Source organism: Psammomys obesus, unplaced genomic scaffold (genome assembly GCF_907164565.1).
Source record: "Psammomys obesus unplaced genomic scaffold, mPsaObe1.curated_primary_1811, whole genome shotgun sequence".
NCBI lineage: Eukaryota > Metazoa > Chordata > Mammalia > Rodentia > Muridae > Psammomys > Psammomys obesus.
This window is the reverse complement of record NW_026585797.1, coordinates 23,836,927-23,850,914: the sequence shown is the minus strand read 5'-3', so window position 1 is coordinate 23,850,914 and position 13,988 is coordinate 23,836,927. Positions and strand designations below refer to the sequence as shown.

Here is a 13,988-nt window from a genome sequence, read left to right as displayed (position 1 = left end):
ATGGGTGCTGTGGGAATTGAGAGGGGAATAGCAAGATATAGGTGATACAAAGTAGAAAGCAGAAAAATAGGCAACTACAGAGGGTGGAGGGAGGTCAATACAGAAGAAGGAAGGAGGAGAAGGAACAATGTTGTTTGATAAATCCTTAAGGAATCTTATTATTTTATACTTACCAAAAATTATACATAATGCATATAAGTGTATCATACACACACACAGTATATATAAAGGAAACTATGCCTCCTGGGCTGATAATGTTTCCCATAAGAATCAGTACCAGGCTCGAGAAAGCTCTAAATGACTAAATGGCTGGTCAGGTTCATCCAACCGACTCCTGAAACAACGTAGACTACTGGTATTGCTTTTGGTTGTCTTTCAAACACTGAGGGTAAGCCCATAATGCTGAATACACTGGACTTAGGACACAGGACTCAGACTATTTGAGCTGGATCTAACATGAAAGCCTCCTTCCTGTGGTCTAATATCCATGATACCAGAAAACATTCTGAAAGCTGCCAAAGGAAAAAAACAGTTAATAGTTCTACCCAGCAATGGCATCTGTGAACCACAATGACAGGGATGGCAAGACATTCTTGAAGGTACAGTGAGGGGCACTCAAATATTGGTGTTAACCAGCAACCATCTACTTGGCCTTAAGGTCTACTCAACATGTCTGGTAGAGAAACTTACCAAATTCCTGGCAGTAGTAAGTCATGGACCTTAGAAAATCTACTTCCACCACTTTGCTACACCAGAATAATTACTCACTACATTCTAAATCTTATCCTTATGCCCACAGACAAACGTAGCTACTACCTCTCATAAAACAAAAACAAAACAAAAGTCTCCTTACAACCAATGGAGACCACACAGAAAATCACAAGTGATCAAATACAAAGCAGAGATCAATGGATTGCAGTGAGCCCAACCAGAGTGGATACATTTACATCAGAGCTCCTGCACATCTGGCTCAGTGAATACCTGGTAAAAGGGGGTGGAATGATGGTCAGAGAGAAAATACCAGGATGGCTGCTGTGAAACAGCATTTACCATTTACTAGAAATGGTTGCATAAACAAGACCTGAACAAAGGCAATATCAACAGACACGCTAACATGGAAGGACACAGTCCTACCCCTAGACAAAGAACAAAGGCAAATAATTACTGCCAAGAGAGCGAAAGTTAGCTTCCCAGAGTGAGCCCAATACAAAGCTGTCATCACTGACACCATATACATACAAACAGCAAAAATGGACACAGCAGTTTATACTTATATATCTATACATGTGAGTGTAACAATAATAAAAAAGAAAAAGATGCTATTAATTTGAGAGTGAGGGGTACTGAAAACCACAACCAATCAAAATGCAGAGTTGTGTAGCCTAGTCCCAACAGATACATCTACAATACAACTTCTGCACCTAAGGTTTAGGGACATAGTGGAAGAAGGGGTGAAAAGATTCTAAGAGCCAGAGGAAGAAGAAGTTTGCTTTGTGGCTATGTCTTCTAGAAATGTCAGAAGCTATACCCATGAAGTATCCTAACATACTTCCCTAAATTTGACCTGAACAAGGACGACACCAATAGACTTGCCAGTGTAGAAAAGGGAAAGTGCATGAGGACAGTACCCCACACAAAGAACTAGAGGTGATTAAGGAATATCAAAGCAGAAGAAAAATCTTCCCCAGGTGAGAGCACTTGATTAGTCCAATACCAAGTGGTCAGCCCTAAAACATACACAGACAAGCAACATCCTACAGACTGAGCGGGGTACACTTATATATTTAGGGACACACGTACACACATACAGGCATGCGTGCATGCACGCACGCACACGCACACACACACACACACACACATGCAAACAATGAAAAAGGTGGTCATGAATTTAAAAGAAAACAAGGGAGTATATGGGAGGATATGAAAGGAAAATAGGGAAGAGGGAATAATGGAATTATAATTTCAAAAAATACATTTGTAGGCAAGGGTATAAACTAACAATGGCAGTTACAAAAAATTACAGAAAATCTTTGAAATGTCTTTCTCCTGCCTTCCTAGAAGTACTAGTTGATAGTAAACATATCAAAGTAGTATTGGTTAACATAGCCCAATGGAAAAACATATTGATTTACTAGTGTCCATCTTTATCAAGATGTATACTTATGATTTTAAAAAATTAACATATGTATAATTATAAAAATATATTTCCGGTTCACATCATAGAAAAGTGTTTCTGTGTGTATATAATCTACAACAAATACCAAGACTTTCAAATAATTTTTTCACCAGGGTAAGACCAGAAAAACCATGACAGCAGGCTATGACTTAGAGGCATTCTCTTGCTGGAGAAGGCAGAATGCTCATACCTGAGAAAGCATTCATTTTATTGGGGTTGTTCAGTGTCAGAATGCCAATGCCATCTTCTTTCTTCTGAAGGTCAATGGTTCCACCAGGATACTGCTCCAGTATCTTTTTCACTTCCTCCTCATGGAAGCCATGAGAGGTATTGTAAAGTGACACCCCAGTTTGTAGCAGTTTTGTTCTTACAGACAGAGATGAAGTCAAAAGACTTTTCGCCATTTCTAGAAAAGAGAGAAGTATGCAGTTGTCCCAATTAAAAAAAAACAAAAACAAATTCATTCTTATTTTTCTACTGTTATATCTAGATATAATAATATGCCTTTCTCTTGAATTGTGAAAACCTCTCTAATGAAGGTAAGCTCCAGTTTAAAAAAAAAAAAAAATTAAGATAAAGTGTTAAGTAGACCAGGGTACTTAATCACACATTTTTCTTCAAGGTTCCAGCTTTTGTAAGTGTTTACCCATGCTGGGGCGGGCTTTCAGTGACGCAACCACCATTGAGTCGTTCCTGCCCCTGTAAGGGACCCAATCGATGCACTAGTTCACCAACCCGGACTTTTGTGGATTATTGCTTTGGTTTGTTATTGGTTCTCTGTATGGACAGAGCAGACATTTGTGTTACTGCATCTCCCCCAGGGACAGTTTCTCAGAAAACTTTGTGTGAGTGTGTGTGTGCATGTGTGTGTGTGCGTGTGTGTGTGTGGTGTGTGTGTATGTATTAATGTATTTTTTTATTGAATGCTACAGATGATTTTTCTAGTGCTCACAGCTTCCCTAAAGTCTGTAACCTAACAAATTCGACACTTCTAATTCTAATTCAGGCCTTATTGAGACCTGGATGTCCCTATAATCCAATTGAGATTATTCTTAATGCCTTTCTACTAACAAAACATCATATTCAAAGCTCTCTCTCATGACCTCCATATACATACATACACATTATATATACATATGTGTTATATATATATATATATATATATATATATATATATATATATATATAACATTATATAATGAACCAACTAACCAGTCTCACAAATGTAACAGGCTACATTACTTCCCAATCCTAAAATATTTCCCTCCTTTCTTTTTGACCCATTACTTCAAAACAGAATGTCTAAATTTCTCCCTAAAAGTGACTATTAATATTATCCTATATTAACATGTTACACATATCAATAATTTTCTTTTTCTCTTACAAGGCTAATGGATGTTATGCGTTAGGACTAAGATTCTTTCAGATCCAGAGACAATCAACCAGTAAATACCAAAAATTATTAGAAAACTTAATTGAGGAAACCCAGTCTTGACCTGTGTCATCCTACTCATTTCCACATAGACTGAATCTGAGCTCTCTGTAGGAAGAAACAATGTGTGCCTGTTTCTACTGGTACTGCTAATATGGCTTGCTTAATTCTATCCTTTGTTTCTTCTCCACTGCCCAGTCTTACTCTCCACAATACCCTCTATATTTTGGGGAAAGCCCCCTGGAGCTGCCTTTACTTGCTCACTCTAAGAAAGCCACACAGAATAAGTGCCATGGTTCTGCTGGACCTGTTCTCAGTCTAGAAATCTCGAGATCAAAATCTCAAACTGAAAAGTTGAGTGGCCTACACATCCAGAAGTAAGCCTAATGAGTTTATTGCTCTTACGCAGGCTGTGTGTGCTCTGTGAATGTTTCGTATGCTCCTGAGTATGATCAAGTATGAAGAAATAACTCAACTAAGAAATTAGTTTGAAGCAAAAATTCTGATCTTCCCCACACTGGTCATGACTTCAAATAAGAGCTCTAAGAAAACTTGATCAGAATTTAGGTGGTTGCTGAAAGAATATTAATTTGTCTACCTTTTTATAATGCTTTGTTTATGAAAAAAGAAATTAAAGTATAAAATATAACAGCTTAAAAACATTGGCATTTCAATTGTTATTATAGGTTAGTATATTTGTTTTCTAGTGGTAAGGGATCTGCTTACTTTATCTAGGAATATTGTCTCACCCTCCAACATCTGGGGACTCTAGCATGGTTAGTATAAGTGGTATCAGATCATGCCTCCTTACCATCAAATCACTAAACATGTAAATATTTATGCAATGCATTGCTTTGCCTCATTAGAAAGGCTTTTCCTAGAAAGCCTTCTATTATGACATGCACCCATTCCTCTATTAATTCCATATTTTTCTCTTCTTTCTCTACTCTGTGTCTCTCCCAACACTGACTCTTCTTTTCCATACTCCTTTCACATTCCTTGTCTACACCAGCATAGTGCAAAGTACAGCTCAAGTCTGCTAGACCCACTGACACAAACTTAAGTTTTAACAATTTGAACTCAAGTCTTAACAATTTGATAATAGCTTGTTTTGCATACTTTCATCCCAATTCTAACCACACAAACTAAAATGCACAATAGTCTGGGCTGGAGAAATGGCTCAATGGTTAAAATCATTTACCCCTCTTCCATAGAACCTGAGTTTGTTTCCCAGCTGGAACTTCAGCTCCAGCAGTGTATCTTTCTTAAAGATAGAGGATGGCTAGGTGCTAAAGTGATAAGATATTAGATGCCAATTAATTTGTGTACTATCTAAAAATATAAGTGGAGTTTAAGATTCAGATGCTAAGATAACAGACATTTCTGAATCAGTACAGTACCTAGAAGTATAGTCATAGACTTGTTATCCTGGAACACAAGGCAATGAAAATGTGTGAGGCAGTTACAATTTTATAAAACTTTCTCCACGGGGTAAAAATCTGAATCGCGTCACATGGTAGGACAACAAGCGTATCATTCCAGCTGAGCACCATCACTGTCCAGCCACTGCAAAGCTGAAAAGCACCTCTGGCCTGGTTTCGTGATGCCAGCTTTTCAACAACGGAAGAAGAGCGGACCAACTTTGGCGGGTGTTAACTAAAGGTATCTTAGCCCTTCCCTACTTTTGTCAAATCCCCAGCAGTCACTGACTGGAAAGGCTTCCCGAGGGACGTGACAGTACTTTTTGTCTTTCTGTCTTTGACATCTGATTGTATAAAGTGCTACTACTTTCTCTTGTTCTGGGTGCTACAGGTATAAAGATATGACCAAGACTCATCGAAGACTCGCACCTGGGACCAAAGGTTTCCCTCTCCAATTCTTACATGCTAAGTTCTCATTAAAAGTCCAGAAAAGTTAAACATCGCACCGGAATCATTAAGTGGGTCTAGAAAACTAACATAATTCATATCTTAAACAATTAGCATGAGGAAGGAAGGAAACAAAGTGAAACCAGAAGGTACTTTAGAAGGAAATACACAACCTGTTTTTCAAGTTTTCAATTATATACTTCTTAGCTTTACTGTTTCAAGTTCCACATGCCACCCACACCTCTCCCCATACCCAAGAAAACAACTTTCAAGTCCTCAAATCTTGGTTTTTGTCATCCCAAATTTCAGCACGTTACAGGTTTTTGTTTGAATTTCAGAAATCCCAAGTCATGTTCTTTAATTCCCTACTGTACATAAAATCCATCTCCACTACCAACATTTGTGATTATGTCGAACACTATCATGACTGTTTCTTTTGACAAAACGTCCCACTAAAAAAATTTAGTTCCCAAGAAGGCACCTGGATTGCTGAGAATAGTGCCTGGCAAAAAGCAATTTCCAAGATTTTTGTTTAAAACAATCTGGTAGGCTTAAGAACCTGACCACGAGCAAACTCACCATCCATCCGCGTCCTTATTCTAACTCACCCAGTTGCCTTACTGTAATGATCATCGCCTCACTCTATTTGCCTTATTGGAATGTTCATCGCTCCAGCCGGCCAATTGCTAATTGACTTTCAAGTCACAGTTCAAATAGGTGTTCAAAACCAAACAAAAGAAACCTGTTTTGTTGCCATGCCCCATTCTCTCTCCACTCCCGAGGTTTCCCATTTCTACTTGACAGTGCCCCTGTGAGGGTGTTTTTTTCAGTGCGAGTCTTCGATGAGTCTTGGTCATATCTCTATACCTGTAGCACCCAGAACAAGAGAAAGTAGTAGCACTTTATACAATCAGATGTCAAAGACAGAAAGACAAAAAGTACTGTCACGTCCCTCGGGAAGCCTTTCCAGTCAGTGACTGCTGGGGATTTGACAAAAGTAGGGAAGGGCTAAGATACCTTTAGTTAACACCCGCCAAAGTTGGTCCGCTCTTCTTCCGTTGCTGAAAAGCTGGCATCACGAAACAAATACGTAGGAAATGTTTAAAATAAGCAAGGTAGTTTAGCTCACAGCTAGGCAGTACAGACATCCCACTGAACATTACCTAAGTTCTCACTGGGATTCCCGAGCGTACAGAAATCAACTTAGAGAGCTGAGCTCAAACTCTCTCGTCCTCTGCAAGTGCCAACGTCGCGATTTTCCCACGTTCTCGGCAACGCGCCGGGAATCTTCCCGGAGACCTCGGGGACCTCAAGAGCCCACCTACGCGGCGCCTGCACTCCCTCCGAGGGCCGGCAGGGGGCAGTGCGCCTGCGCAGTGCGTCGGCGCGCAGCCCGGCGCGGCGGCTGCTCGGGATTCGCCAGCGAAGGCGCTCCACGCCCCCATCACGCCACAGCACGCTCGGGCGGAACGGTGTCCGTGGACTGGCACGAAGCCCCACCGCCACTCACTATGCACACACGGGCCTACACCCCCTCGCTCTCACTTCCTTTTCCGCTTTCGGAGACCCTCTTCCGCCCCTTGTAGCCCACCTTCCGCTGCGCGCGACCCTCTTCCGCCTCCACACCGGCTTCGGACGCTGTTTCCGCTGCCCCTCAGGCCTGTTTCCTCTCCGCGTGCGCGCCCGCAGGGCCTTCTCCTGCTGGAGCCCGCAGCCCGGGAAGTCCCGCCTCTTCCCACCAGACTCTGTAATTTTCTCCCCAGATGTCCCGAGCTTCAGGCTAGGGAAAGGAGGCCACTTAAATCCTTCCTACCCTGTTTGGCTGCAAACCTGGAGAGAAAGGAAGGCTGAGAAGAGAAAGGGAGGAAAAGGTAAAGAATACCGAACCTGTCTAGTTTTAAGATTTGCTGTGGGCAAAGTCATCTACCAAAAATTAAATATTCAGCAAATTTTTGTGACATGACTATGGCATGTGCTTTTTAAAGAAACAAAGCTAAAAATTATATTCCAACCCCTGTTTTACGGCACAGGCTGTAAAGAGGTACGTGGGAAGACGACTGAAAGGACAGGCCCCTTTACTCCTTTGGAATCATTTTATCACAGAGAAAGGACTCATATTAAGCCCTAGGTAGATGATATAAAAAATAGATCAAGGTGGTTAAAACATTTTAATCAGTAACTTCGAACAGTAGGGACAGGGGGTTGGGCAAACACAGTTTGGCTGTTTTAAAAAGAGGACTCCAGAGTTCAAAAGAATCAGAGAACTGAACAGTACAGCCTGTTGATCAGTGTAGAAATGGTTAGTCCCGCTGAATTTTTTAGTTTGAGTTTAGCACAGAGATTTAACCTACAGAACTGAGGAACAAGAGTCTTTGCCCTTCTTATGTGCTTCTTGAGACCTTGAAAGAGTCCAGAAGTTTGTGTGAGAGAATTACAGTTGTGCAGATTGTTTTCTAATATATCTGTTTAGAAAGAGAAGCCAAGCTTGATGTTGCACAGCTGTTATCCCAGTACTTTGGGAAATGGATGCAGGAGGATCAAGAGTTCAAGGACACCTTCAGCTATGTAGAGTTGAGGGCCAGCCTGGGCTACCTGAATTTTTTGTTGTTGTTGTTAAGGAAGGAAGGGGTGGGGGAAAATGGGTATCCAGAGGTCATCAGTTGGGTCAGCTCTATGCCTTGGTTTGGATGGCATTCTGGTGTTCCCAGACTTCTGCAGTAATCATAGATAAGGATCAAATAAATAAAAACATGTATTTCTGGTGAAATAGTTATAATGTGGCAAAACACTGGATCAGATTGATGACACGTTTTTAGAATACAGAGGTGTGTATGGAGAGAAACAGAAGTCTAGGTTAGCTGAACTGGTAGCAGGAAGTCGTTACTGGGAGTGTTTAATTCCAGTATTTTTTTTCAAAGGCAATAAAAGTTTAGTCTAAAGCCAAATAAGAGTGAGGTTACCTGCAGTTCTTTGTTCTAATATAACAGCAGTTTTATGAAGATGTTAAAGTAACAGAACAGGAACAACAAAAGTAATAAATTAAGATAGTTCCCACATACATTGAGAATGTGAGATAGGCTGGGTAAAATGGGGCAGGGAAATCTTAGCTGTAGGTCTCAGCTGCTAGCTGACAGCATTCTTAGGAGTTCTGTTGGTGGGAGCTATCAGTTTGTTTATTCCAAAAGATGTGCCTAATGATCACAAAATTGTTGGATCACCTAAAGAGGTTGGTAACAAATGCCTATTGAGTGGGCTAAACAAGGCCCAAGATCAATTGTCATTTGATTCAGGGTCTGAAACTTCCCAGCCTCCCCACAAGCACTGAAGGCTTTAGTCAGGTAACTGGCCTTGCAGAAGGTTCAGTGTTTCTTGTGTTTTGTTTTGTTTTTTCTGTTTTGTTTTGTTTTCCAGAAATGTCATAATTCCCCCTGTTGATGTTTATCAATGGAGGGGCCACATACAAATTTGAATTTGTTGCTAGGAAGACTCAGTAGAATCCAATGTAAATGAGGTTGAGTGGTAAACAGGAAATTAGTCTTTAGGAGGAAGAAATAGCTACTTAAACTACTAAGGAAAAACACCATAATCCTATCTTCAGAATCTTTTGGCCATTGTGAGTTAGATCTGGTTTATCTTTTCCTCTGTATTTGCATAATATGACATCATAGTAATACACCTAAAATTAATCAAACCCTGGCCTAACAAAGTGAAGGCAGCAGAAGAGGGAAACAGATAATGTAACCAATCAAAATTCTTTTAAAACTAGGTTGACCATATGTTTCTCCTATATGTCTAGTTATTTGTGTTCTATGAATGATATTATATTTGGAGTACTTAAAATAATTTACTGTGTTTGAGTTCTAGTTTTTCTTTTGGCCAGCCTGACCTCCAATTCCTTATGTGATATACAGTGTTACACTGTTGGAGTGGAATGTAGAAGAGAAAAACCTCTTGACAATAGTGACTTAATAGGACGCATTTGTCACTTTGCTCCTTGACTGGATGTGTTCATTTTGCCCCAGGCAGCCTTCCAAAATTTATGGTCTTCTGTGTTTTTGTGTATGTGTAACTCTCTGATAATATATTTATTAAGTACAAGCATCTGTCATTTGGATATGACACTACACTATTCTTTGTCAATTTTCCAGGTATTTCATGAGTTGCCAGTTCTCAAAGAATTTACCAGCAAGCTGAGATGGAATGGGTAAAAGAGAGGGAAAAAAAGTTGAAAAGAGTTTAAAAGCATCTTAGGAATTAGGGATAGAGAAAAAACGGAACACTTGATGAGTTCAAGTAACCAAACCATTGTTTATATTTCTATATATAGTCTCCTCTGTATTCATATGTATGATTTAATCATTGTATTAGTCAGAGTTTTCTAGAGTCACAGAACATACATAATGTGTGTGTGTATATAAAGGGAATTTACTGGAATGACTTACAGGCTGCAGTCCAGCTGATCGAACAGTAGCAAGCTGTGAACAGAAAGTCCAGGAATTCAGTTGCTGCTCAATCCCACAAGGCTGGCTGTCTCAGCTGGTCTTCTGTATATGCTGGATCCCAAAGAAGTAAGCTCCGATGCAAGTGAAGGGATGGCTGTGCCAGCGAGGGGAGGGCAAGCAGGCAAAGAACAAAATCTTCCTTCTTCTATGTCTTCATATAGGCTTCCAGCAGAAGGTGTGGCCCAGGTTAAAGGTGTGTCTCCTACTTCAAGATCTGAATCAAAAGGCTGTGTCTTTTTGACCTCAAAGAGGTCAGACTGGAACACCTGTGGTAGCTGCTTTGGCACTGTAGTGGATGTAGGAAACATGTGGATATGGCAGGATACTGGAAAGTATATATAGGCAGAAGACAAAGTTAAGTAGGTTACGGAGAAAAAAAAAATTAGGTATATGTTTGAAACTTTTTGGGAGAGCAAATAGAGACAGAAGAAAAGACCTGAACACAGGAACCTCTATTTACGCGAGGGAACCTCCATTTTCCTGATTGCTGACAATACCTTAAAAGATTTTGCTTTGGATCTGTCATCTAAGGAATTAAGGCCAAGTTTGCTTGCAGTAGAGTGTAAGCCTAGAGGCCCTTAGAGAGGGTGGTAGGCATTTAATCTAAAATTATTTAGAAGACATCTCAGAGAAGAGCCCGGGGTTATGGTGGAAGACACGATTCCCATGGGTGAAAAGAGAAAAGTCAGTTCTGCCAGTCTTTGGGGCATCCCCACAAAGTACAGAAGAACCGGAGGTACTAGGGTACAAGCTGGCAAAGGAGGTCATCACACGCAGTGCTGGGGGGCACAGGGAAGACTCCTGGGAGACACTTCCTCACCTAGTACTAGGGACGTGCCAAAGGAAAGGGAAAGCTGAGAGACATGTCAGTAGGAAAAGATTATTCACCCAAGGGAAGGTGTCTGTATGAGGGTCAGTGAGAAGAGATGGTACCTCCGCTCACCAGTGAAGTGGAGAGATGCCGGTCAGTCTCTCAGACAAAGGGGAACATTTGTGCTGACCATGGAAACCAACTCCTCAATCTGCAGGTGTTGGATGTATGGAGGTAGGGATCGAGTAGCCAGGGAAGAGGGTCCCAAAACCAGGGAGGAGGGAAGAATCCTGTCTTTTGAGATTGACAATAGGTGCATAATAATATTACCATACTCAGAAAATAAGACCAAGCTTATCGAACTTTTTTGGTAGTGAAAATATAGCACAATGACCAAGTTTTAACATTGTATTATAGTTTGAGGGTATCTAGGCAAAAATTTTTACTTAGTAACTGCTGAGTTATGAATTTTAGAACCAATAATATAATAGAACAGTATAAAGCAATTTTAAAATTACATTTGAATTTATATTAAATCTATTAGCCAGAAAGCCTAGTGGTGAATCCAGATTATAGGCAGCTCGTGGTGGGAGAGACAAAGAGGCAGGTTGGTACTTTTATAGCTTATGCATGCGCAGCTGAGAACCATACCTGCCACCACACCTAGTGGGTGACATATGATGACATCATAGGTAACTAGGCAACACAGAAGCAGGCTGCCTATATGCTAATACCCAATATAGACAGCCAAGAATAGCCATAGCAATCATTATCTTGAAATTGGAATAAATTTGAGACTAAACCACATAAATTGATTTTAAGTGCTTTGAGAAAACAGGAAGGTGAGAGATGAGGTTGACCCCAGAAACCTAGTCTGTATTCCCTATAACCTTGTAGAAAACCAGAAAGCTTGTTACTACTCCTAAACCTAGTTTTTCTTGTGTTTTCTTTCAATTTTTCTTTCTTTCTTTTTTTCAAAATAGTGTTGAATCATGGGCACAAAGTTTATTACCATGTGCTTTTTTCACTTTCTTGTGCCTCTCCTAAACCCCTTCCTTAACTTATCTTCTATTTGACCATTCTTTTCTTCTTTTATAGCAATAAAAGTCCTTTGTTAATCTCTTTCACTATTATAAAAAGCACATGATTCTCTGCTGCTTTAATTTTTCTATTTAAAATATAATATGGCACTAATCATAATAGGTAAATTACAGAAACAGCCAAGATGTATTTCAGTAGATGAATAAAATGTATAGATAAACAATGAAGTCTTACTCAGCTGTAATGAAAAATGAAATTGTTTTTCTTTTACATTTATTCATTTCATTTTATTTGTAGTTTTAGGTCTTATAAAAATTTTAAGTCATTTAAATGTTTTATAATTGTGTAAAATGGTTATTTTTTTAAACAATCAAACTGACAAGAGTATTTTTTTTTTCAGAATTACTGATTCCTACTTCTGATCTCATTTTATCCCTTCAGAAGAATGAAATTGTGTCATGAAAAAAAAAACTGGAGATCTTCATACTGTGTAAAATAATTCACGTATACACACCACAGAACAATGAAAACAGCACATTTTCTTTATTTCCTTCTGGGGGAAAAACATGAAACTAAAGGAAAGATCTGAGAACACATATTTACATATGGAAATGTCATCAAGAAACCTCTTCCTATGCAGGTGGGATACAGAGTTAATAACATGTAACTAATAATAATAAACAATAAAAAAAAGTAAAAAAAAAAAAAGAAATCTCCTGTATGCAGTTAATAAATGCAAATAAAAGTGTAAACAATAAAAAGCATTCATAATATATCGGTAGCTACTAATGGTTATGTATTTTTAAGGTAGTTTGAAATTTTCTGCCCATAGTAATCTACACACCTCTATAAAAAGCTTTATTGGTCTCTTTGCCACCTGTCTGCCATTGTGTGCTCAGCTCTGCATCACCATGCTCTTCTACAATGGTGTTTTGCCTCACTACAGGCCTAGGAACATGGAGCCAAGCAATTCTGAACTGAAACACCAGAACTGCCATGACAACAATCAAGGCTTTGCTCTGTTCTGTCAGGTGAAAGGCAATGAACAGAAACTAAAATTATACTCTCTCATGTCTCTTCTTCGGTGGAGGACATTCACATAGCTGGGGCTGGAAGAAGAGAGCTCTCAGGCGTTTTTATACCATTATATGCATTTGGGAGTTCTCTCCAGTGGAGTGGCTGCTAGGGAGACAATTGAATTTGTTTTAAATGTTTGTGCAATAGCCAGGATTAGTAAGGATGCAAAAATATCTTCTCAATTGGTCAGGCAGCATGGGCCAGCAATGTGGCAAAAGCCAGAAAAATGTTAAATTTAAATTCTACTATAGGGAGCTTAGCGATCAGGTGGAAATGGAAGTTCACCAAAATACTATACATAAACGTGTTCACTATTTGGTTAATTTCACCATCATTTGTTGGACTTTGGGTCTTTTTTTTTTTTCTTTTAATCTTTTAAAACAGTCTGTCATGCAGTCTAGGCTATCAAAAATCCACTGTGAAGCTAAGGCTGGCCCTAAATTTCTGATACTACTATTTCTATTACTCAAATTCTGTAATCACCGACAAGTTTGTGATATTCAGGATCTTTGAGAGATGTTTGTATGTTTGTTTGTTTTCAGGCTGCCTTGTAGTAATTTCAGGAGAGCTCAGCAAACCTACCAACAGCTCCATTGCAAATGCTTAACTCAGCCTTTTACCTAAGAGTCTTTTCAGATGTCCTAAGAATAAACTCAGAAGATTCAGACTGCTCTTGTTAGGTATGGTAAGAAATGCCAGTGAAGAGCCCAGCTAGGCTCTCAGCCCTAGCACTGACTCCAGCAAAGAATCCTGAGTGAGCAGAGATAGCAGTCCTACAGGAGGAGTCTAGATAGTATTGACCAGACAGAAAGGTTGGCAAACTTAACATAGTGCCTATACAGCAGATTTCCCAGCTTGAAAAGGAAACTAGAATCTTTTCACACCACAAATACAAATTAATTCAATATGGGTAAATGTATAAGGCATAAAACCATAAGACTACCAGAAAATAAGTGTAGGAACAGGTTATTGACATTGATCTAAATTTTTTAATACAGCTTCTAAGCCTTAGGCAATTCAGGAGAAAAGGTAGGTAGGTAGGTAGGTAGGTAGGTAGGTAGGTAGGTAGGTAGGTAGGTAG

The 13,988-nt window shown here is 39.6% G+C and overlaps 2 protein-coding genes across 3 annotated transcripts in view; one reads left to right on the top strand and one right to left on the bottom strand.

The window, feature by feature from the left end:
• Positions 1 to 7,143, bottom strand: part of Echdc1 (ethylmalonyl-CoA decarboxylase 1) — a 28,636-nt gene extending 21,493 nt beyond the window's left edge. The window contains exons 1-2 of one of the 2 annotated variants that reach the window (XM_055599329.1): positions 7,068 to 7,143; positions 2,367 to 2,582 (exon numbers count right to left, since the gene is read on the bottom strand). In XM_055599329.1, the coding sequence (XP_055455304.1) occupies positions 2,367 to 2,580 (214 nt within the window). In that variant the 5' untranslated portion in view covers positions 2,581 to 2,582; positions 7,068 to 7,143. Of the gene's footprint in view, positions 1 to 2,366; positions 2,583 to 6,639; positions 6,815 to 7,067 lie in introns of those variants that run through there. The other variant, XM_055599327.1, reaches the window with a different exon arrangement.
• On the top strand, positions 5,592 to 12,553 carry LOC129670686 (uncharacterized). The gene is made up of 5 exons (XM_055599237.1): positions 5,592 to 5,625; positions 6,718 to 7,347; positions 9,921 to 10,044; positions 10,140 to 10,171; positions 12,231 to 12,553. Exons 1-5 carry the CDS (start codon positions 5,592 to 5,594, stop codon positions 12,290 to 12,292), a joined length of 882 nt encoding a protein of 293 aa, XP_055455212.1. The 3' UTR covers positions 12,293 to 12,553.
• Positions 12,554 to 13,988: the final 1,435 nt, after the last annotated feature.